The sequence below is a fragment of the Scedosporium apiospermum genome (genome assembly GCF_000732125.1).
Source record: "Scedosporium apiospermum strain IHEM 14462 chromosome Unknown SEQ_SAPIO_0165, whole genome shotgun sequence".
Taxonomy (NCBI): domain Eukaryota; kingdom Fungi; phylum Ascomycota; class Sordariomycetes; order Microascales; family Microascaceae; genus Scedosporium; species Scedosporium apiospermum.
In genome coordinates this window covers 1,101,790-1,124,742 of record NW_015971866.1, presented here as the reverse complement: position 1 = coordinate 1,124,742, position 22,953 = coordinate 1,101,790, and the positions used below count along the sequence as shown (strand labels likewise).

At 52.8% G+C, this 22,953-nt stretch overlaps 7 protein-coding genes across 7 annotated transcripts; 4 read left to right on the top strand and 3 right to left on the bottom strand.

Annotated features, from left to right (window-relative positions):
- Positions 1-379: 379 nt before the first annotated feature.
- SAPIO_CDS10478 (Ornithine decarboxylase) lies at positions 380-1,811 on the top strand (the record flags this gene model as incomplete). The annotated part of the gene is made up of 2 exons (XM_016784061.1): positions 380-656; positions 745-1,811. The coding sequence occupies 2 exons, from the start codon at positions 380-382 to the stop codon at positions 1,809-1,811; spliced, it is 1,344 nt and encodes a 447-aa protein (XP_016638891.1).
- An 872-nt stretch (positions 1,812-2,683) lies between these two features.
- SAPIO_CDS10477 (putative muscle-derived protein (Neurite-outgrowth-promoting)) lies at positions 2,684-4,425 on the bottom strand (the record flags this gene model as incomplete). The annotated part of the gene is made up of 5 exons (XM_016784060.1): positions 2,684-3,250; positions 3,336-3,579; positions 3,644-3,822; positions 3,877-4,151; positions 4,266-4,425. The coding sequence occupies 5 exons, from the start codon at positions 4,423-4,425 to the stop codon at positions 2,684-2,686; spliced, it is 1,425 nt and encodes a 474-aa protein (XP_016638890.1).
- A 1,545-nt stretch (positions 4,426-5,970) lies between these two features.
- Positions 5,971-9,102, top strand: SAPIO_CDS10476 (Mitochondrial presequence protease; the record flags this gene model as incomplete). Its single annotated transcript, XM_016784059.1, has 2 exons — positions 5,971-6,278; positions 6,360-9,102. 2 exons carry the CDS (start codon positions 5,971-5,973, stop codon positions 9,100-9,102), a joined length of 3,051 nt encoding a protein of 1,016 aa, XP_016638889.1.
- A 1,245-nt stretch (positions 9,103-10,347) lies between these two features.
- SAPIO_CDS10475 (uncharacterized protein) lies at positions 10,348-12,644 on the top strand (the record flags this gene model as incomplete). The annotated part of the gene is made up of 3 exons (XM_016784058.1): positions 10,348-11,018; positions 11,115-11,360; positions 11,438-12,644. The coding sequence occupies 3 exons, from the start codon at positions 10,348-10,350 to the stop codon at positions 12,642-12,644; spliced, it is 2,124 nt and encodes a 707-aa protein (XP_016638888.1).
- Positions 12,645-13,089: 445 nt separating this feature from the next.
- On the top strand, positions 13,090-17,503 carry SAPIO_CDS10474 (uncharacterized protein; the record flags this gene model as incomplete). Its single annotated transcript, XM_016784057.1, has 7 exons — positions 13,090-13,122; positions 13,192-13,204; positions 13,280-13,410; positions 13,527-13,606; positions 13,863-13,999; positions 14,418-14,886; positions 14,974-17,503. 7 exons carry the CDS (start codon positions 13,090-13,092, stop codon positions 17,501-17,503), a joined length of 3,393 nt encoding a protein of 1,130 aa, XP_016638887.1.
- An 882-nt stretch (positions 17,504-18,385) lies between these two features.
- On the bottom strand, positions 18,386-19,601 carry SAPIO_CDS10473 (uncharacterized protein; the record flags this gene model as incomplete). Its single annotated transcript, XM_016784056.1, has 3 exons — positions 18,386-18,521; positions 18,584-19,096; positions 19,294-19,601. 3 exons carry the CDS (start codon positions 19,599-19,601, stop codon positions 18,386-18,388), a joined length of 957 nt encoding a protein of 318 aa, XP_016638886.1.
- A 1,463-nt stretch (positions 19,602-21,064) lies between these two features.
- SAPIO_CDS10472 (uncharacterized protein) lies at positions 21,065-21,642 on the bottom strand (the record flags this gene model as incomplete). Its single annotated transcript, XM_016784055.1, has 4 exons — positions 21,065-21,369; positions 21,463-21,488; positions 21,542-21,555; positions 21,634-21,642. The coding sequence occupies 4 exons, from the start codon at positions 21,640-21,642 to the stop codon at positions 21,065-21,067; spliced, it is 354 nt and encodes a 117-aa protein (XP_016638885.1).
- Between the last annotated feature and the right edge of the window lie 1,311 nt (positions 21,643-22,953).

The window sequence follows — 22,953 nt, the reverse complement described above, 5'->3', positions numbered from 1 at the left end:
CTTCCGACCTCCATAACACCTTCCCTCGTTTTGAAGGTTTAAATTTCTGTTCCCACGCAAACGCACACGCACACGTGTACGCCCACTCAACACACCCGGAGACCAAGAAGAAACTCCTCTTGAGTAAATCTTGATATCTCTCGAGTGCACCTTCCCAACGACCGCTTGATATCGACTGTCAATTCTCTCAAGCACAAAACAGAACAAATCCCCCACCCCCCAAAACAGAGATAGCATTCCCATCTCTTTTTTCCCACGCGTCAACAACTGCACCGCCAGAAAGCTAGAGCTTCAAGTCTCTTCTCGATAAGCCAAGAACAGAGAAACCCCAACACTTGCAGCTATTTCGCCGTCGCATCGACGCTATCAATCCTGGGATATGGTTATGGCAACTGCCGTCATCGAGCACTACGCACCACTCAACCATCATGTTCCTATGAAAAGTTACGATCTCTCCGATGGTGACCATCATCATCATGGAGTAAAGCTACCCAAGCAAATCATTGCCGAGGCCATGCGCCAGCGGATCGATGATATTGACCATGAGCGCTGCGAGCCCGGCGATGAGGACACCTTCTTCGTCGCTGATCTGGGCGACGTCTACCGCCAGTACCAGCGCTGGAAGTTGAATCTCCCCCGCATTCGGCCCTTCTACGGTGAGTTTTCTTCTCTTTTCCAAAACCGGGCACCGCCATGCGCGCGTGTGCGTGCTCTATCTAACTCGTCTCTCCCCTCTTTTTTTAGCCGTCAAATGCAACCCGGATCCCCAAGTCCTCAAGCTCCTCTCCAGCCTCGGCACCGGATTCGACTGCGCCTCCAAGGCCGAAATCGACCAGGTTCTCTCTCTCGGCTTGAACCCTGACCGCGTCATTTATGCCCAGCCATGCAAGACCGGCTCCTACCTCCGCCACGTCAGAGCCGTTGGCGTCAAGCAGATGACCTTTGACAATGGCGACGAGCTGCGCAAGATTGCCAAGTTCTACCCCAACGCCGAGCTCTACCTGCGCATCATGACCGACGATACGTCGAGCCAGTGCCGTCTGAGCATGAAATTCGGTGCCGCCATGGACACCACCGACAGCCTCCTCGCCTTGGCTAGTGAGCTCGGCCTCAACGTTGTCGGCGTGAGCTTCCACGTCGGCTCCGGCGCCTCGGATCCCATGGCCTTCCTCAAGGCTGTCCGGGATTCCCACATTGTCTTCGAGCAAGCCCGCGAGCACGGCTACGACCTGCGCACTCTCGACGTTGGCGGTGGCTTCTGCGGCGAGACTTTCGAGGAGATGGCCGCTGTCCTCACCGCCGCCCTCGACCAGTACTTCCCACCCTCGCGCGACGTTAACATCATCGCCGAACCGGGCCGCTTCTTCGTCTCGTCGGCCTTCACCATCGCCTGCCACGTCATCGCGCGCCGCACCATCGAGGATCCCAGCATGGCCGAGACGGGCTACATGGTCTACGTCAACGATGGCGTCTACGGCAACTTCTCCTGCATCATGTTCGACCACTACAACCCCGTTGCCAAGATCCTACGCGCTGGCGACCGCCTCTGCTATGACAAGCCCGAGGCCTCCGCCTCCGTCACCGGCGAGGGCATCCAGTACTCCATCTGGGGTCCAACCTGCGATGGCATCGACCGCATCACCGAGAGCATCCGTTTCGATCAGATCCTCGACGTCGGCGATTGGATCTACTTTGAAAACATGGGTGCTTACACCAAGTGCTCTGCTACGAGGTTCAATGGCTTTTCCGACAATCATGATGTTGTCTATGTTTGCAGTGAGCCTGGCGCGAAGGCCCTCTTGACCATGTGAAAGTGAGGTGTCCCCCAAGTTGGAACAAGTTAGGGGACGGCATAGAGGAATAAAGGAGGGGGAAAGGGGGGTTACAATGTTTTTTTCAACTTCTGTGTGTTATTTTTTTTTCCTCTGCATAGCAGAGGTAAAGAGATGCGAAAACCCTTGAAAGGAGTGTGGAATTGACCAATTCCTAGATAGTAATTGATGATTTTTCACTTCCCCCCTTAAACCTTGAACTAGTTGTAACGAACAATGACGCTTTGTTAATTTAGAGTTGAACCTAGCAGATCTGCTCATGTCGTGTAACCCCAAACGAGACGGGCAAAAACCACTGTGCATGGATATTGAATGGGGGAAAAGAAGTCAATCAAGTGGTCCTTGCAACTCTAAACTTTGTCCTTCTACCTTTGTACACCTGGCATCATCGAGTAAACAAGTAAACAACAATACAATAGGGTTAGCTCGGCTGAAGTGAAGCATCAATCTACGGATTAAAACAGCAGGGGCAAGAGGAGAGAGTTTGTATATTCTTGTTTTTCTTTCTTCTTTATTATTGGTTCTTGAGCTTGGGGGAGCTGAAGTCTGTCTGTACTTGAGCCATCATTGCCTCATCCTTGTCCTGACGAGCAAGACCCTGACCCTTTTGTCAATAGTAATAATAGAGTTTCCGACTAGCTCAGAACTCTAAAGGTAAGAGAAGGGGGGGGGATCTGAACTACATCAGTGTCAAGGGGGCAGAGGCATACATTCCAAATATACAGCATGTCTGGCAGCGCAAGCACAGAGTACAGAGCAAACCAAACAGAGGATGTGGTGCGCTTTGGGAGAAGTAAAATCATAGACAGGCCGAAGCAACATTGCAAAAAACAGCCGAGCAAATCTCAGGTTTAATGGCCGTTGATAACCGTCTGAGCGTGAGCCAACTGCTGATTCTTCTGCGCCTGCTGATGAGGAGGCCTCTCAGGTCCAAAAGGTCTGGGGGCGGCCTTGACAGCGGGGATGTTTTGTTGACCCGTGGTGTTTGTGAGAGGCTTGTCCTCCTCGCTTTCGTCATCCTCATACTCTTCGCTCTCCTCCTCCTCATCATCTTCGTCTTCCTCGTCCTCCTCGTCCTCGGGGTCGTCCTCATTCGAGTACTCGCTCTCGCCGTTACCGCCGGACGATGAATAGCTCTCGAGAGCTTCATGGGCGCCAGGGGGGATCTTACGGCCCTGCTGCTGCATGTTGCGGATGATGCTCATGAGCTTATCGCATTTCTTCTCGGCGGCCTCTTGGCGCTTCTTGAGGTCTTCGCGCTCCTCGGCCATGCGGAAGATGTTAGCATTCGTGGCATCGTGCTTGCGCTTAAACGTCTCGTTTTCCTTTTCGAGGCGCTTGGTCTTCTTAGACATGTCTTCCATCTCTTTGCGGAAGGAGAGGAACAGGTCGTTGCTGTTATTAAGGGTATCCTCGACCTTTTAAATATGGGTTAGTATGAGCGAAAAGGGACGGGAGGGGGAGGAGGGAAGGCGATGGCGACGCTCATGACGGCGAGCATACCTGCTTGAACTTATCAACATAGACGTTAAGTTGGCTTCTCAGGTCGGCCTCAGTCTTCGCAAAGGTCTGCACTTGCGACTCTAGGTGTCGCGACTTAACGACTTCGGCCTCGGAGCGCTTCCTTTCCCTCTCATACCTGCTCATGTGGTATTGTACCTCGAGCTCTTTGCTGCGCATTCCGGCCTGGTAGTGGAGATCTCGAAGATCGTACTGCTCGATAAACGTCTTAAAGCGCACGCGGAACCTTCGTAGCGTTAGCTTGCAAAAATTTTTCGGTGTCCAAAGATGGGGGTGGGGTGGCCGCTTACAGCTCGTCCAGTTCGGTATCAACGGAGGCTCGTCCAGGGTTGTCCTTGACGTCTTGGTAGCCGTCGAGCTTCGCCAGGACCGTGGCAAGTTTATCGTCCCAAGCTGCGTCACTGTGCTTCAACGTATCGCTCAGGGTCTTGTTCTCGTTCTGCAAATTCGGCTTGTCAATACCCGCGGCCTCACCATCCTAAGTAGCAACAGTCAGAAGTCCAAGTGGGCCGTATCATCATACCTTGAGCTTGTTGTTATCCCTCTGCAGTTCACGGCAGAGCTTTTCCAGCTTCTCCTTCAAAGTGACAGTTTTGCTGAGCTCGGTACGGTTGGCGTCCTTCTCCTTCTGAAGGGTGTCGCCACGCTTCTTGTTCTTCTGGTTCTCGCGCTCCATCCGGCGCATATCAGCCAGCAGCTCGCTCGACTTGCGCAGTAGAAAGTCGATTTTGTCGCCAGGGTCCTGGATCTTGGCCATCTGCTGCATTAGATCTCGATTGGCTCGCTTGACCTCTCTCTCTGGACGAACACCGCATATGTTAGAAAGACGAACTAATCCGCCACGACGAAAAGCCTGCCGCGTTGGCGGGCGAGCGGGAGAATGTGAAGGGAACATGGCGAGGAATCGCATACCAATTTCGGCTTCCTGGTCTTTCTCTCCGGCGGCGTCTTGCTCCAGCTGGGAGATACGGGCTTGGAGGAGTCGTGTCGTATCATTGTTATCGACCACCTTTCTCTGTTTACCCTTCTTCCCCGGGGCCGATTGCGGCACGACGTCGGATCCGTTCGCCATGGTGTGGTCGGAGTGGCCGTTTACTTGGGTAGGCATCCCCGTAGGGGTAGGTGGTCGAGAGGATAGAGAAAAACTGGTGGAACTCGTGGCTGTCACGCGAGCTCAAGCGAGCACGGAACGTTTTAATGAGAGATGTATGAGTCCCGTGCCTACTACTTTCGTAGAACAGTTGAAGTAGTGGTAGGAGACTAGAATGAGAAACAAAGAAAAAGAGGGTGGAGGTTTAGCTTGTCAATTGCGACATGTGTCTCTGTAGGCGGATCGATGTGAATCATAGGGTCGTGGGTCAGGAACACTCGAGAGGCAGGAGCAATGGGCGGGGATTATCAGCCTGAGAAAGAACATGAAGAGTCAGCAAAAAAGAGGGAAGGAACATCAACCAAGCAAGGCCAAAGCAGCAAAGACGAAAGGCTGCACCTCGAGCTTGAGGCAGTCGCAACCGGCTTGTTGGCGCCAGGACAATCAAGGTGGAAACTACAGCATGGCTAGGAACTGCTTGAGCCACAAGACCCCAGACAGTATTTCGACTTACCAGTTGATAAAGGCCCCAATCCCTACCGGCGGCTCTCAAATTACGACAGGATATATGGGCTGTTCTCCCGGGTCCGCTGGGATCCAGTGGCCACGCCGTTGGGAGGGGCAGATATGTCGTCGGGGGTCGGGGATCGGGGATCTGGGGCACCAAAGTGTTTTGGTCGTGGATTGGGATTTTTTCATTCGGTCATGTACAGGTGGGAACTAGAGGAAATGGGCTGAAGATGGTCTGCAACGGAGTTTGTCTTGTAAAGTCCACAGAGGGACAAGAGCACGAGGTACGATGTACGAAGTACCTGGAAACAAGTCGGGGTCTGGCTGGTGGTGTCGGTATTGATTGATGCGATGTACTTGGACTTTTCTGCCTGTCGTGTGTGGGTGTTCTTGCTGGAGTCTTCGGTCCTGCACCTATCAATTGCAAGGAAGAAGTACTTCTTCGAACACTATAAATTCCCTTTGCAGCCAGTTTAAGGTCCACACAGGTCCACAGCGCCCGTGTTAGAGCGGCAGTCATTGGCCAGGCCGATTGGACCATGGCTTTCCGTGACATCGTCTTGCCAAGAGGTTGTGAGTTATTGCGCTGATGACTAAACCCTCAACCTGGGTCTTGCCCCAGACTCCCAAAAGCCGTGGTCTTGCCGCTCTGAGACCGACCAACCTTGCTCCTGTCGATTTTTGAGACAATTTTTTTTTTTTATTAAGCCACAGCAACACTCAACGACAAGGACGCAACTTCCCGATTTTTTTTCTTAGTCAGCGAGGTGGGGACTCTGACTCGGGTGCAATTGTACTTCGTACTTCTTTCGCAATCTTCGTATCTTATATACTTCGGACTTTGTATACTTGTAACATCAGAACATCAGACGACGATAACTTCTCCTGGTCAAGGAAGGAATTCCATCCTTCTCCAATCCATCACTGGAGTATCTTGGGCAACAACCTTTTTAGTGTGTCATGCTCTTTTAGGCCTCGGGCATACTACACACCACAACAAGATACTGGGTTCCGACCATGTTGCGAACTGCTGCTCGCCAGGCCGGCCATGTCGCCCAGACGGCTGCGCCGGCGGTTACCGATGCGGCGCTGTATCCCAAGATCGGCGAGAAGCTGCACGGCTTCACGCTCATGCGCTCCAAGCATGTTCCTGAGCTCGAGCTGACTGCCCTTCACCTCAAGCACGACAAGACTGGCGCCGACTATCTCCATATTGCGAGGGAGGATAACAACAATGTCTTTTCAGTTGGCTTCAAGACGAATCCTCCGGATGATACGGGCATCCCACATATTCTCGAGCACACGACGCTGTGCGGAAGTGAAAAGTAAATGACACCCTTTGGTCCTTTGACCGACAGCAACCTGCGCGTGGTGTCTTGCTAGCTAACACCACACCCAATTGGCAGGTACCCTATCCGAGACCCCTTCTTCAAGATGCTTCCGCGCACTTTGTCGAACTTCATGAACGCCTTCACAGCCTCCGACCATACGTACTACCCCTTTGCCACTACCAATGCGCAGGACTTCAAGAACCTCATGTCGGTCTACATGGATGCGACCCTGCATCCCCTTCTCAAACGAACCGACTTTCTCCAGGAGGGCTGGCGAATCGGCCCCGAGAACCCGCAGGCTGAAGCCGGTGAGGAGGGCAACAGGCTGGTGTTCAAGGGTGTGGTTTACAACGAGATGAAGGGTCAGATGTCTGATGCCGGATATTTGTATTATATCCGATTCCAGGACCACATCTTCCCCGACATCAATAACTCGGGCGGAGATCCCCAGAAAATCACGGACCTTACCTATGAGCAGCTAAAGCAATTCCATTTCGAGAACTACCACCCAAGCAACGCCAAGTTCTTCACCTACGGCGACATGGCTCTCGCGGACCACCTGCAGGAGGTTAACGAGCGCCTAGCCGAGTTCCGAGAGACCCACCAGCTGGTTGATCATAGGCGACCTATCGACCTGAGCTCCGGTCCCATGGAGGTGACGGTGACTGGCCCCATCGACCCATTGGTTGACCCCGACAGGCAGTACAAGGCTTCGGTATCTTGGATTATGGGCGAGACTAAGAATACGCTTGAGTCATTCTCGCTATCACTCCTGTCCAACCTTTTGTTGGACGGCTACGGCTCGCCGCTTTACAGGGGCCTCATCGAGTCTGGCCTTGGCACCGACTGGAGCCCCAATACTGGCTATGACAGCAGTCCGAGCCACGGTATCTTTTCCATTGGCCTGTCAGGACTCAAGGAGGCAGACGTCCCTAAGCTAAAGGCAGAGGTTCGACGGATCCTTGAAGGGGCCCGGGCAAAGGGCTTCGATCAAACCAAGATCGACGGCGCCATTCACCAGATTGAGCTCGGCCTGAAGCACAAGACGGCAACCTTTGGTCTCTCGCTGCTTCACCGCTTGAAGTCTAAGTGGTTCAGTGGCGTCGATCCCTTCGACTCTTTGGCCTGGAACGAGACCATCTCCGCGTTCCAAGCTGAGCTTGCCAAGGGTGGTTACCTCGAGGGCCTTCTCGACAAGTACCTGCTGAATGACAACACTCTCACCTTCGTCATGGCCCCTTCACCAACATATGGAGAGGGAATTGCCCAGGAAGAGAAGCAGCGGCTTGCGTCGAAGATCGAGCAAGCAGCTTCGCAGCTAGGTGGAGAAGCTGAGGCTCGAAAGGTCTTCGAGGCTCAAGAGCAAACCCTGCTCCTGGAGCAGGGCAAGACCAGGACGGAAGACCTGGAGTGTCTTCCCAGCGTTCACGTTGCCGACATTCCCCGAGAAGCGAAGCGCTCCGTCTTGCGTCATGACAAGTTGGACGATGTTAGCGTTCAGTGGCGCGAGGCGCCGACGAACGGACTCACATATTTCCGAGCCATCAACACAATTGAGGGCCTTCCTGATGAACTTCGAGAGCTCATGCCGCTCTTTGCCGATAGCATCATGCGTCTTGGTACGAAGGATATGACCATGGAGCAGTTGGAGGATCTGATCAAGCTCAAGACTGGCGGTGTCTCTGTTGGCTACCGCGTGGCGTCATCGCCCACAAACTTCCGGGAGGCGACCGAAGGCATTGCCTTTAGCGGCATGGCTTTGGACCGAAACGTGCCAGCCATGTTCGACATTATCAGAAAGCTCGTTGTCGAGACGGACTTTGATAGCGCAGAAGCCCCGCTTCGAATTCGGCAACTCCTTCAGACATCCGCCGACGGCCTAGTCAACGATATCGCGTCTTCGGGACACCAGTTCGCCAGGGGCTATGCCGAATCTGGTCTAACGCGAGCCGCCTGGCTCCAGCAGCAAGTCGGAGGGCTTTCTCAGGTTAAGCTCATTACCTCGCTTGCCAGCCGACCAGCGGCTGATAGTCTCAGCGACGTGATTGAGAAGTTGAAGAGGATTCAGAACTTTATCCTTTCAGGCAACAATATGCGCACAGCGATCACCTGTGGATCCGAGAGCGTTCAGGACAACACGAAGGCTTTGGGGCAGTTCCTTTCGGCGAGGGCGAAGGCGCCTTTTGACTTTGGCTCATCGACAAACTCCTCCGCGGGTCTTCCCCAAGATAAGAAGGCATTCTTCCCCCTGCCATATCACGTCTACTACGGCGGTCTTTCCGTGCCGACGACGTCGTATACTGCAGCGGAAGGTGCGCCGCTCCAAGTCCTAGCACAGCTCCTCACCCACAAGCATCTCCACCACGAGATTCGAGAGAAGGGAGGTGCTTACGGCGGCGGTGCTTACTGCTCGGCGCTTGATGGCCTCTTCGGCTTCTATTCGTACCGCGACCCGAACCCGCTCAACACCATTTCCATCATGCGGGACACGGGGCGCTGGGCAACAGAAAAGGAGTGGACCGACCGCGACCTCGAGGAAGCCAAGATCTCGGTGTTCCAGCGCATCGACGCGCCGCGGTCTGTCAACGAGGAGGGCATGAACTACTTCCTCTACGGTATCACGGACGAGATGAAGCAGGCGCGCCGAGAGCGACTCTTGGACGTCACGAAAGATCAGGTCCGCGAGGCGGCGCAGAAGTATATCGTCGAAGGCCTCGAGCAGGATGCCGGAAGGTTGTGCTTCATCGGACAGAAGCAGCCTTGGGTTGACGATTCCTGGACTGTCCACGACATGAACTCGAACGGTTCTCAAAACTAAAACACGTTTTCGAGAAGTGATGAGGTTTTTTGAACTCAAGTTGTGTTTTGGTGTTTTTACATCTGTGATGTATCCCTCTCATCGACTGTATACTACTACTAACTGAATAGAATGCCCACTTGGTGTTAGACGATAGAAATATACCCTCTCCAATGACTGTTTGTTTCACTTCTTTGCCGCCGAGATTTCACGTGCAAGGAAGGGTGCTCGGTGTGCTCAGTTGCTCGCATCTGCGATGCAAGCACACAAACACAAAGACCAAACGGAAAAAAGTCTCCGGAACCCGGGGCAGACAGCGTTTTTATTACAATACGTCTTGTGGCCGATATCTTTTTTATTTCACCCATGGCCTCGAGATCACTTCAAAACGCGAGAGCAAGCGTGGGGAATGTGCCCGGATGGTTCGGCGGGCTTTCGCGGCGCGTTGAAACCACGGCGTATTCCTTCTATTCTCACTTTCAGACCCGAGATACCAGAGGCGTGGATCATCGGACTAAGGCTGAGAAGACATGCCGTACGAAAAGAGGAAGAGATGTTGATTTGGCGTCGTCACTTGACTTGGACAGCTTCTGCTCTGTCCCATCACGTGGACCTCTCCACGCCGAGGGCAAGCTCCAGGCTGCCATCTAATCTATAAAAACAGAAATCTATTATTCGTATTATTTTTATTATTTTTATTAGATTTTAAATTGAATTAAACGCGTGTATTTTCTACTTCCCCATGTCCTGGTCTCGTGTCTCTCCGCGCGGGAGTAATTGGGTTTTAGGGGGTTTTGCATTTGTATTTGATGTTTCCCGATCCGGGTCTAGCTCTGGCGGTCTCGCCGGTCTCGCCATTTTGAGTTTCGAGACTTGTTTCGAGGACATCGACAAAACATTTGACCTTGACTTCATTTCTTTCACTTTTGCCTTTGGTGGCTGTGCCTACCACAGTGTGTGACGAGGATCAAGAGGAAAGGTCGGTCAGCTCACGCGAGCAAAAACTCCCCAGGGTCCAGATGAGATCTTGAGACATTCATGATTTTCGCGCAGGAAAGAGTTCCATCCTAGAGTTATCGATGAAATCAACAAGGGAAGGAAGGAATGGTCACTGCCAGCCACAGTAATATCTCATCGCATCCTCACCCGCTCGGCTTCACCTGTACATATATTCCTCACCCGAACATTCCGGTATCTCATCACGAACTCGCACGCACTTGATCACCAACATCACGGCAAATTGTAATGCAGACGTCTGAACAATGCATGGATCCCCCACCGCTCACAGAACGCCAAATCCACGCCCTCTTGAACATCCTAACCCACGCAGAGACCTACTCCGAAATAGAGGCCTTTAAGCATCCGCACACCATCTCCCAGTATGGCTACCCCTTTGCGCCAGCTCCGCCCGTGAGCACCGACGGCCACGACGATGAGAAAAAGCCAGTCGCTTCGGCGACGTCACCGCTGCTCCAGACCCTCCTCGTCAAGTTCGTCCTGCCGCTCCCGGGCATCCGGGACCTACCGCCGGAGTTCTGGAATGTGAGGGTTCAGGGCCTGCTAGCGAAGTTAGCGGAGGAGGACCTGAGTGAGAGCTACGACAAGGGGGCCATTGGTACTAGGAAGACTTTGGCTACCGGGGCGTCGGCGCTTATTGAGATGTTGGCGAGGGGGTGTTTGGGTGGGTATCAGTGTTCGGAAACGTACTCCGATGCGAGGGACGGGAGCGAGGATGCGAACGTGAGCGTGAACGTGAACGGGAATGGAGGGAAGGGCGAGGAGGTGGAGAAGAGCTTGGAGGATTCGTGGGAGGAGTTTTTAGAGGAGCTGATTCATGGGGAGATGATTGAGGCGTTGTGTGAGTGGCTGGAGGAGAGCGAGGATGTGGAGGGGCATTCGGATCTCGTCAAAGCGGCGGCGGACTATTCTATTATAAAGTGAGTGTGTCCACCATGGAATTCTTTTGCTACTGTCTCGGCCCTTTTCCCTTTTTTCCCCCCTATCCCAGTTCTAACTTTGGTTTCTTTCGACAGCTTGGCGAGTTTGCTGCACCATGTGTTCGCCGTCACGCCCGAGGGCCAGTACGTCCTCAGCCTGTTCCGGAACTCGCACCGGCTTATTCCCTACGGGATGATTCGGCAGATTCTTAAGTTTGGGAATGCCGCGACCATGTTGAATTCCCTGCTGAAACTGCTTCTTGCAAAGTTGAGCTTGGGGTCGTTCTCGAACTGGGCTGGGTTGACGTCGAAGGCGGACGAGGGGATGAATCTACTTCAGAGGTGCGTGGCCTATTGCTACATTGTCCGAATTGTCTATACGGCTACGAATCTAACTCGGGAATGTCCGCGCTCCTTAGAATCATATCCGGAGTGATGTATTGGGATTCTTCCGAATTCAAAAAGACAGCCGACAAGATCGAGAAGTCCAAAGCAGCGCCAAGTTCAAAGCACCTAAAAGCCATCCGAAAACACGCCCAAGGCCCCAGGGAAAAGCGTCTCGAAATACGGCAACTCAGCATCCAGTCTTCAAAATCCATAATCTTCTCAATCCTCGACGACGCTCACCCCAACCTATCCTGCACCTTAACGGAGACGCAGCACCACGAATGCCTCCAGTACTACGCGGCGCACCTGTCGACGCGCGACAGGGACGTCATCGTCAACACGTTCTGCCGACAGACGCCCGATCTCCTCACGCAGGCCGTCCGCGACGTGGTGGGCGTGTACGAGCCGATGATACGGAATATACACGACAATATTGATTTAGCGGAACACCTCGACGCGGCGAAGGCGTTCATAGAAGATCTAATCGCCGTGAGCTCGAGTAGGAAGGTATCTGGAGAGGGAAGGGAAACGGCGAAGAACGGACACGGACACCGGGATGACGACGGAGCGTACGAATTACCGACGGTGGAAGATTACGTGGATTTGCTCCATCGCCACAAGGGATCGGTGTATAAGTGGCTGCACCACGTTTCCAACAAGTGTCCCGAGGTCAGGGACATGGTGAAGGAATGGGCCCAGGGAGCCGCCGAAGTATTCCGCGCCGAGGGCCCATCGGCTGGCACTCGCGGCGACGCATTCACACAACACCGGCTCCAACTCATGTTTGCGTCCCTCCCTAAGGAGAAGCAGGATGCCATACGACCCGTCCTCGACAAGCACTCAGACTACCTCGATTCGCTGCACGGAATCACGCACGCTCGCGTACAGACCATCCTGGACAAGGCCGAGTCGAGCACGTCGTGCGGACCGGGCATGTATCTCGCCAGCTGGCAATCTCTCCTGGACGAATCTCTCGTCTCGCCGGGTTTCGAGGGAAATATGCGCAAGGGAAAGGACGTTATTAATAGAATCACGCCGGGCAAGCCGGGGGTTGGCGGCGAGACGGCGTGGGACGGGAGTGTGGATGTTACGCGGGCGATGGAGGAGATTGAGCTGGAGGAACGGCTACGGCCCGATGGGAAGGTTGTTGTGGATGCGTTGGGGCAGCAGTTTCATGAGTTGCTGAGGGAGGTGGCGAAGGGGGCTGTTCGAGATGCATGGAGGAGGGAGAACACTTAGACGATTCTGCTTCTGTTTTTTCTTTTCTTTTTTTTTCTTTTCGTCACTGGCATTTAGACGGGTTGAGTTTTTGGGCATTCTGGAAAAATAGACTTGTCGGCTTTTTTCCTCCTTTTTTTTTTTCTTTTTCTTTTTTTTTCCTTCCGTTCTTTTCACTTCAATATTCAATGACAGATGAAACATGTCCCTGTATGGTATTTGAGCATGTTGGATTCGATGGTGAAGTTGAGGACACGGTGGTTTGGGCGCTGCCACGTAATTATGAGGCGTCCAGCAACAAAAGAACAAAGAACAGAGGACGACGTTGTTGTGTTGACTTGGAGCTAGAATCGCCACCCAAACAAGGATCCATTCAAACAAAGTCAACATCTCTTCCACCTTTCCATTTCTTATCAAATAGATATATTTGTACATCCAAAGAGAGAAGAAGAAAATACCACCAAAAATGACACCTCTTGACAATGCGATGAAATCCAAGGTCAGTTGATTACACCGGATCCCGTGAGGACATTTGACTGAAACTAACATGCCCATTGATGATGCCTAGAACCTCCTCTTAAGTATGAAGTGCCCTGTCGTCCCAAGCACTCAAATCCCAGACACCAATTTTGTTCTATAGCTAACCTTCCATCTAGCCTTTGGAGGCGTCATCACCGCAGTCGCCGCATGGTCCATCTGGGGAGGCGACATGTTCCCAGCCCAGCCCGACCCGACTGGGAACCCCGAAGACTGGACGCTCCAGGAGATGAGGAGGTGGCTTGGTGCTGTAAGTAATCACTCGAGACTTCCGGCCTTCTGGTCACTGGGAGCTCTTGTTTTACATGCGGAAAGTGGTCTTCTTCGAGCTATTTGAAGAGCTAATATGATGCCTTGATTTGTTAGAGGAACTTGATGCCTGCGGCTTCAGCGACGAGGGAGGAGCTTTTGGAGAGGATCAAGGCCAATATGCGGCATCCTAGGACGTGAGCTGCCAGATTGGCGAAGCAGAAGGCGCTGAGTAGTACGGGTAGGAGATTATGGTTATTCCCTTATAGATACCTAAAGAAAACTCTACATGCTTGAGAATATCCCGTTTTACGTTCTCTTGGACTCTCCTCACCGAGACAGACCGAACCTCGTTACCGCGTCCGTCGTACGAAAAGCTTCGAGTCGGAATCGGGGCCAGCCGTCTTATCTTTAACACGCAAGTATTTAATTATCAACGAGACTTACTCCCAGAGAGCAACCGGGCTTTAAAAAGAGAAACCCTACGAATAAGTGGCTCTCCGAGCGGGAACGCGTGGAGGCCTCGCTCTCTGGTTTGACATTGGGATGCGGATTGCGTTTTGAGGCGACCCAAGGCGTACAGATCAATAGTCCTGCAACCTATTAGAAGGCCCCGTTCCTTGTCGGACAAGTACTCCGTGGCATCCCGTCTAATGACTCGACAAGTCGATAAAGACGAGGTGGCGCAGTCCTCGGTGCATGGGCGTCGACAAGCCAGGCGATGATGAGGGGGGGGTTCGCTGTTCAGCGCGACAGCTCGCAGATTAATCCGTGTTAGAGTAGCTGAGTGCAACAAAATCTGCACAGCCTGGTCGCTCCACGGCCAAACCTCTTCTTCTCTTCGCTTTCGACCACTTCTACGGAGCAGCGGTCTCTCGATACTCATTAAAGCAGCAGTATTCTTGCCACGGAAAGGTGTTAGTTTGGTTGGGCTGAGCCTTATATCTCGACAACCCAATGAGAACACACAAATCTCACCAGAAAGACTGGTGCGATGCTAACATTCAGCTATGGAACCACTCGATATCCTCGCCATTTCTGCGGCAGTAGCCCAGTTCATCGACTTCGGAACGCGCCTCTGTTCACAGGCCTTCCAATTATACAAATCCCCATCGGGCCTGACGACCGACGAGGCAGACCTCACCACGATCGCCAACGACCTGGCCGAGCTGGGTCGGAAAATCACGTCGCGACGGGCTCTCCTCGGACAAGGCAAGCCCGAAGATGGGAGCTTCGAAGCCCTCCTCGTCGATATATGCGGCGAGTGCTCCGTGGCCGCACAGGATCTCGACGCGGCGATTCGGAAATTTCGGCCTGAGCATTTCAGGATGAAGTTCCTTTTTGGTGAGCAGGGTGGGAAAGCGGTGAATAGCTTGATGGATGCTCTGCGCTCGGTACGGTTTGATGCGAGTGAATGGCACAGGAAGTTGGCCCGTCTCAGGGAGCAGATGATGGCCATGACGACTCTTGTGTTGTGGTAAGTAAAGCCATGGGCGTGAAAAGCTACCGTGTTCATTTTCCATGAGATTAGCCTTCTGATCAAGTCGCTTTTTTGCTGTTCAAGGGAGAAATCGTCGTCCGTGGTCCACGAGCAACAGCGTCTTTCTCATCGCCAGGCCGAGATACTAGGGACTCTCAATAAGTTGGCGGCCGACGTCTCCAGTTTCAAATACTCTCTCGTCCATGTCGTTGACGAGGACCCGTCCAAATTAGACCATCGCCGTCAAGCTATTGCCGAATCCATCTGGTCTTCGGAGGGCATCTCTTCGCGCCTGCAGCTGTCCACCATTGGAGCTCACCTCGCGTCGGACGAAGTGGGGAACTGGAACGGAGCTCAGGATACCGCTCTGCAGGCGCCAAACCAGACAGACCGATACGCCTCTCGATTGCTGAACCGCCAGGAGACTGAATCCGAATTCTACGTCAAGGCAATTGTCGATAGTCTTCGCTTTCAAGGCGTGAAGCATCGGGAAGATGCCATCCCGGAAGCATATACGAGGACATTCCAGTGGGTCTTCGAGAGGCCCCCACAGTCAAGCCCTCGTGGTCCTTGGACAGAATTACCCCGGTGGCTTGAACAGTCCGTAGACGACGTATACTGGATCACAGGAAAGGCCGGGGCAGGGAAGAGCACGATGATGAAGTTCCTCACCACGCATCCGAAGACGATAGAGCATCTTCGCAAGTGGAGCTGCGGCCAGCAGCTTATTCTCGCCTCTTTTTACTTCTGGAATGCCGGCAGCTCAGAACTGCAGAAATCCCAAACGGGGTTGCTGCGGACCCTGTTACTCCAATGCATCGAGCAGATGCCGAGCCTAGCGCCGAAGATCTGCCCGCGCCGTTGGGCCTGGTTCAAGATATTCGGTGCCACCGACGTAAACCAAGCGCCGCAATGGTCGTGGGGAGAGTTGGTCGAGTGTTTCTCGGCCCTGCTGCTGCTCTCCGCAAAGAACAACAGGTTCAAGTTGGCGCTGTTCATCGACGGTCTTGACGAATTCACCGGCGATCATCAGAAGCTTATCGACTTCGTCAAGCTTTTTTATCGTCGCCAGGGTACCAAGGTTATTATTAGTAGTAGGCCTTGGAACATGTTCAAGGATGCTTTCAGCGCCACCCCGAGCCTTAGGATGGAAGAATTCACGAGTAGGGACGTCGAGGCCTTTGTCAACGGCGAGTTTAACCAGACCCAAGGCTTCCATGAGCTCCGGCAAGCGTATCCCGTGGAGGCGAAGCGGCTCACGCAAGGGATCGTCGACAAGGCGCAGGGCGTTTTTCTCTGGGTGTCCGTCGTTGTTCGGGCGCTCTGTGAAGGTCTGACGGAAGGCGATAACCTGGGTGAGCTACAGGCGCTGCTCAACATGCTGCCGACAGACTTGTCGCAGCTGTACCAGAGAATTTGGCGGAGCATTAAGCCCCAGTACATCGCCCAGACCGCGAAGCTCTTCCAAATACGCATCAACGCGAAAACCCTTCTGGACGTCACCACACTTCACCTAGCAGACATGGAGTGGGAGGAGGCCCTTGGATACCAGATGGCAGAAATCACCGGCGAGAAGCGCGACCACATTATCCGGACCATGAGTAGGAGACTCGACAGCCGCACCAGAGGTCTCCTTGAAGTGACCAAAGACGGCCAAGTCGACTACCTTCACCGAAGCGTGAGGGACTGGACGGAAACCAGCTGGCAAGACATTTGCGCCAAGGTCGACCCCGACTTCGATCCCCATCTCGCCCTCCTGCAAGCGTTCTCGGTGCAGGTTGCCAACCCGAAGATTTGGGAAAACTCAAGCCTGCACCTACCCGTCGAGGCATTTTGGTCTCGGACATCCATGTGCCTCTTCCACGCCGCCAGCGTCCGCGACGAACCCGGCCGAGTGGATGCGCTCGTAAAGATCATGGACCGACTAGATCGCGAGCTTGGGGCCCTGTCGACCTCGTTCGTGGACGGATCCGGATACACGCTATACCGAGATCGCACCAACGCGAGTCTCGTGGCAGACTCGGCAGCAGACCTCCCCCACTGGTCGAACACACAGTACACAATGTCCCCGGGGCAGCCGGTCTGCACCTTCGCCGGCTTGGCCGCCCAGTGGGCCATTTTACCCTACGTGCGGGCAGCTATCGCGACCACCAAGAAACCTAAACTAAGCGACCCGCAGCAACTACCGGTCTTATCGTGCGCCGTCCTTGGATTCGACCACTTTGCACGACCGGATGTGTTGGATATCGTTGAGCGGTATTGCCCCTTAATAGACCCGGCTATCAGGCTTGAAGTTGTGCGCATAATTTTGGATACTCGCGATGTGGCCGATAAGTGGACGAAGAAGAAGAGGAAAAAATCCTCTTCCGGCCATGGAAACGACGACGTAAGTGATCTCCTTGGCGAGGTTGTTCAGAAGAGGGACTTTTTCAGAAGCATCTCCAACGCCGATGCCAAGGTGCGCACGTATTGGGAAGACGTTGCGGAGTTGTTGGGCGAGTATGTAGCCAGGCAGGATGTGATGCAGGCCCAACAACCATCGAGAGGGAAGAAGACGCGACCATCGTTCCCGCTGCTCTTCCAGAGCTTCGCCAGGTTGGCTCGGAAGGCCTAGCGTCGACGCCAGTTGCTCTTCCGGCGAGCTAACTTCCTCATCCAATGCTCTATTGCACCAAGTACGCTCCCCTTTTCATACCGTGGATACTCATATCATCTGGTCTATTCTGTCCTCCCAACGGAGATACGCCGGGCCCAAGATACATTTCTCTCACCTTCATACATCTCACCAAACCCATAGCTCTCCCTTTTTAATAGTAACACTCTGTAACAGGATCAACTGCCTGGAGAGCTGAGAGAAGACAGAAGGAGTTACGCGGCAAGTTGTACGAGTTGATATTGACGCATTGGCTATTCTCATCACATTTACAAAATCCTGATCCCTCGTAATTTGTTAACAAGATAGCACACTTTATACCTACTAAGATGTTGGATATATAGAATGTCTTCTAGTTATAGGGCTCATAGACCCGTCAAACGATTACTCACAGACCTGAAAAAGGAGAGAGAGAGAGTTGGCGGTCTATCTCATTGAATCCACTGAAAAAGTAGAAAGCTGCCCCCTACAATGATAGGAAAACCAAGGTTCAAAAATCTTGGCGCGGCGTAGACACCTCGAGATCGAGAGGGAATGGGAAACCCGCGCTGGAGTCCCAACCTACCAGCACGAGACCCGTTGTGCTCTGCTCTATCCAAGTCAACACTTAAACGTCAAACTTTTGATCAAAAACTTCAGCTCCCTGCCAACAATTTGGCAATGTAAACTCGATGAACATGACTTGTAATGGTTATGGCCATTGGACGCAGCTTATTGTCCTGTCTGACTTTCTCTTACGCTCCTCTTGATTGCGATTCGGGTATGAAGATGGCAGCGTCAATCTCGAATTTGCATGGTGAATCTCAGGGATCGATACACGAATTTGTATGCGGCCACTTCCCTTCACTCGGAAACCCGTCCTATAACAGCTTTTCTAACATAGAGAGATAGAGGGGGGTAAGCCTCGTGGCGCGGAAAGTCCGTCTTGGAGTATTCGTTCTTCAGCATCTCCCGAACCCTCGACGATTCCGGATCCGTCCTACCACGTACGTTAGAAGAACCACATACTTTAGAGGGGCGAAATTGGTGCAGTTTTGATACATTGGTCGATCGTCTGATTCTGGTGGCTTGCACCAAATCATGATGGCGGGTCGGCCGAGGTCCGTGATGATCTGCTTGACTGGCACGTTAGGCGCAATCGATAAAATAACGCTAGTCTCGTCCACTTCTAAAAAGCCCACGGGGTCTTCCAGGATTTTGACTCCCGATGCCTGGAGGACCTGCTTGTCCTGATCCGAGTATCCAGGCTCCTGTGAGAAGCATTCGAGCTCGGGCGTCTGGGTGGAATTGGAAAGTCCACGTCGAAGACTCAGGAGCAGTGCATGCTGGATCGAGGACTGTCGAGAGGCTCTAAAGTCGCCACCCATAGAACCCAATGCGAATGCAATCACTTTGCTGAGCCCGAATGGGAGTTTCAGGGCAGCCAGGATTTGCTGCAGTTCATCGTGTTGTGTGCTGGAATCCCATTCTGCCCTGGCATCCTCAAAAATCTGCTGCAAGTCTCCCACACACCCGAGAGGCGGTAGGGGTCCGGACCTTTTCCTTCGTTCCCAACTGCAATAGACAATTAATGTCGTGATATAAGGTGTGATACCATCCAGTTCAGAACTTAATCGTCCCATAAGGGATTCCAGGGACCAATAATCAAGCTGAACGCTCCTACAAGAATGTCAGTTTGAAAGACAACAATTGAACTGGGAGATATATATATGCTGTACTCTATCACCTCGATGTCAGATTTGTCGTCAGACCTGTGGTCGGAGAATGGCAGGCAGATGGTATACTCCACACTCTTGCCGGTCATGTCGATCAGAGTGACTTGTCGGTCGTCTCGGGGTCTTGCGCGGTACAGGGCCAGCTGGTTTGCGGCATGTCGAAGAGCATCTTTGGTGAAGAGCGGCACTCCGCTGTCATACATGGATTGGACCTTGTCGGACATTGCCTTCATGGCAGCCGCCCCCTCAGGGTCGGGGAACGTCGAGGGATCGGCAGGAGTAGGGTCCAGGGTTGGCGGCTCGTATGAATCCGGCACATCGGAGGGCGGGGCTTGGGGATCCATGATGCAGGCAAGACGCCGGGCGCCGTAAATCTGTCGGCGTGGCTACCGTGAGAGATGGATGAGCGTTGATGGCCAGCGATGGCAGCTGAAGTCGGTCCCGCGGAAATTCCCTGGTTTTGAAACGGCAGAAGCAAAAAAATAATTCAATGCTACTACTTCCAGCCCAGGTGGTCAAAGGAGACGGTTGCACAAAGCATCGTGTTGGTGCCGAGCGAGGCGTGGCGGAGTCTAGGTGCCACCCATCGTTCCTTGTTGGTCGGCATGCATGAAGCTCAAGGTCGAGATCAAAGGTGTTCCAATTCCCCACTATGCTGGTTTCGAATTGAATATTTTAGACACCATTATCGAATCAGGGTTCTCTCTCATAGTCAGAGAGAGAAATCGTGCCTTTGGTTTAATCGATACTCCAACCTGCGCTCCCCACGACTTGCCGAAAAAAAGAGGAGCTCCGCCTCATCACATCGCTGAAATGCTTTGACCGGCCACCTAACACGACTACTCCTGTGATGAGAATGCCTCGGGACATGGAGGTAATCTCATGGACTTTATAGTCTCTACGATTCTAGCCACTCAGCCACTAGACCCAGTTCTCGTCGGTCTTCTTGTAGAGTAACAAATGGCAAATAGGTATCACCAGCTGCCATGTTTGAGTAGCTATCCCCTTGTGATGGATTTCGTTTCTTCATCCTCCATGCAGCGATCATCACGGAGCAGAGACTGCAGAGCAGAAAAGGGAGGGGGTCTCCTCACCTTCACGCTGCCACTTACACTAGAGGACTATTGTCGAATTCGACCTAGAAAAACGAGGAGACGAAATGCCCTGGCATGAAGATTTCCGTGCCGGCGGCTGTCATGGTACAGGCGCAAGGCCAATACTACCCGGTTCCTCGCCCGTCATGAAATGGGTATCTGGGAAAAGAAGCGAGGTTGCAAAGGGAAGAACATTGTGACTGGAATTGGAACATCCGAGCTGTGATTTTGTTCAGATGTGGACGTATTTGGCTTATTCAACATGGGAGATGGGCCATGACCTTTCTTTTTCATCTTTCCCCGGGGCCACGCCTCGGATAGACAGACCCTGATGAGCTTAAAAGGTTAAATGCTCTTTTGATGGTAGAAATATGACACTATTTTTAATAAAAAAAATACAATTGAATTTGAGGTATAGAAAGCAACAGCTTGAAGCCAAACCTCTTGCTCTCATGCCCAAGCAGTTCTTGACGGGGTTGGCAATTTTAGTTCGGCAGAGGCCGATAGCGAATGGTGTGATAAGCCTTTCCTGTTCCCAAGTTCGAATTCTCAGACCCAAACGCCTAGTCGTATACAGCACCCGAGGTTTTTCTCCGTCTTTTCGTTTGCAGCGTAAAAGACTGCCCTGTACTGTTCTTCTCCCGTTTTAAAACTCACAACGACCCCGATCGTCCGGCTCGGCGACCTTGTAGAAAAGCCTCGGCTCACATCCCCTATGAGAAGCGGTCGCCTTTGCGGCTCACAAAGGGCTTGTCGCTTTCGTATTTACTCTTCTCGTAGACTCTCTGGTGCTCGTTCTCGGGCGCGTGGCGCGTGGGAGCCGGGTCTTGGCTGCCTTCTTGGGAGGGAGAGCCCACGGCGTCGGTTCGGGGTGCTTCTTTCTGACCGTTTTGGGTGGCAAGGTATTGTTGTTCAGCGAGGGCTGCGTCCCTCAGCTTCCTTTGCCTCCGCTCCTCAAGGTTGGCCGCGCGATCGGCGTTGATGGACTTCTTCGCGAAGAAGTAGGCTCCGGCGCCAGCTGTAGAAGTGGTGTTAGCGACGACAGGACGGACACCTTCGGTGGGAGGAATTGGGGAGTGGGAAGAGGGTTATGAGGCGCTAGTAACCGTACCGACGCAGAGAGAGCCCCATCCGAACCTAGATACGATGTTAGTTGCGCTGGAAAATGCGGGTGTTGCGGGTGTTCTGACCAGAAGGAGCGTGCCTTATAGAAGTCCAGGGTTTCTGTTAGCGGCTGTGGAAAACGAGAAAAAAAAAAAAAAGGGACTCTTCGGTAACTCACAGTATTCATTTTTGCGACGGATTGAAAAGGGCCGAGGGAGTAGATGGTTGTTCTTTGATTTGAAAATCAAGGAAGGGCGCGTCGTTGGGTTGGGTGCGAGAAGTTTTTGGTAGGAAAGAGAATTAAAGATTGATGGCCGAGGATGATCTGAGGGAGGATTCGGAAAACTGTCGCACTGAGAAGTTTTTGGCTGGAGCTGTGACGATGGGCAATCGCCGAAAAGAGTTCGGCGATGGGTACGTATCTCCTAGCCTCTGCCTCTTTTGTCCTTACGAGGTTGAGGAAGTGGAGTGACGTACCTTGGTCCGTTGACGGCGGCGTCGGTTAACCTTCGGGCTGTAAGCTATACAAACACGAAGTACTTTGAGGATATGAAGTACACAGGGAAGTTATTCCATTTTTAGACCCTGGGACTTGCCACCAGCTTCCGTGTTGTGCAAAGAATGGAATCTAAACGACAGTGTGCTTCGTAGTCCAGACCTCGCATCTTGGCACACGTAAAACAGTCGGTACATTTCGGGCGTGGGGCATCTCGTATCTCTCTGCTCTGCACGAGATCAAAGTCCAGACTTGGCCAGGCGAACATTGATTTTCGAAGCCTTGCAGTGCGGAACACAACGGACACCAAAACGAAGATGGGTAATGAGACTCATGGCTGGGTACTGGCGACATATCGATCCTAGTTAATGTCACTACTTCGAATGTCTGCCTTCTGCTGGCGCTTTAATTCGATAGGGGATTTTGTCGAAGTTTCACATGAGACAGGCCAGGCTAGTCTTAGTGCTGCTGGTACCAGTGGTGAGGCTCCATGTACTTATTGTAGGGATAATACAGACCAGACTGTTCGGGAAAGAGGACACCTCTCGCACGCTTGTTTCGTTGACTTTACGAAGTACATGTAGTCTTCGACCAATGTACCTCAGTATTTTAGAGTATGTAATCAGCTTTGACCTTCAACGTTGAACTCTTCTCAATCCAAATCTCTATTCTTATACCGGGACCCGTTCTGTCGATGCCCACTAGATTGGTGCCAGAGCCAGCAGCTTAAAGGTTTTAGTGTGTCGACGTCCCTGTAATATCAATCAGGCACTGCAGTGTGGTACCTGCGCACCCAAAACCGGCCCACAAATCTTCGACAGGTACAAACGGCACTGCCATGCCAACGTATCATCCCGGCGGTATTTCCGTGGTGCGGTACTCCCCCCCTTGTTTCTTCTAGAAACCGCCACAGAACCTCCTTGCTGCTGGCTACTGCTGCTCCTCTCCTTCCCACCAACTCCTCCACCGTCGGCCCGCCCTGGTTCAACAAAACCTCAACCA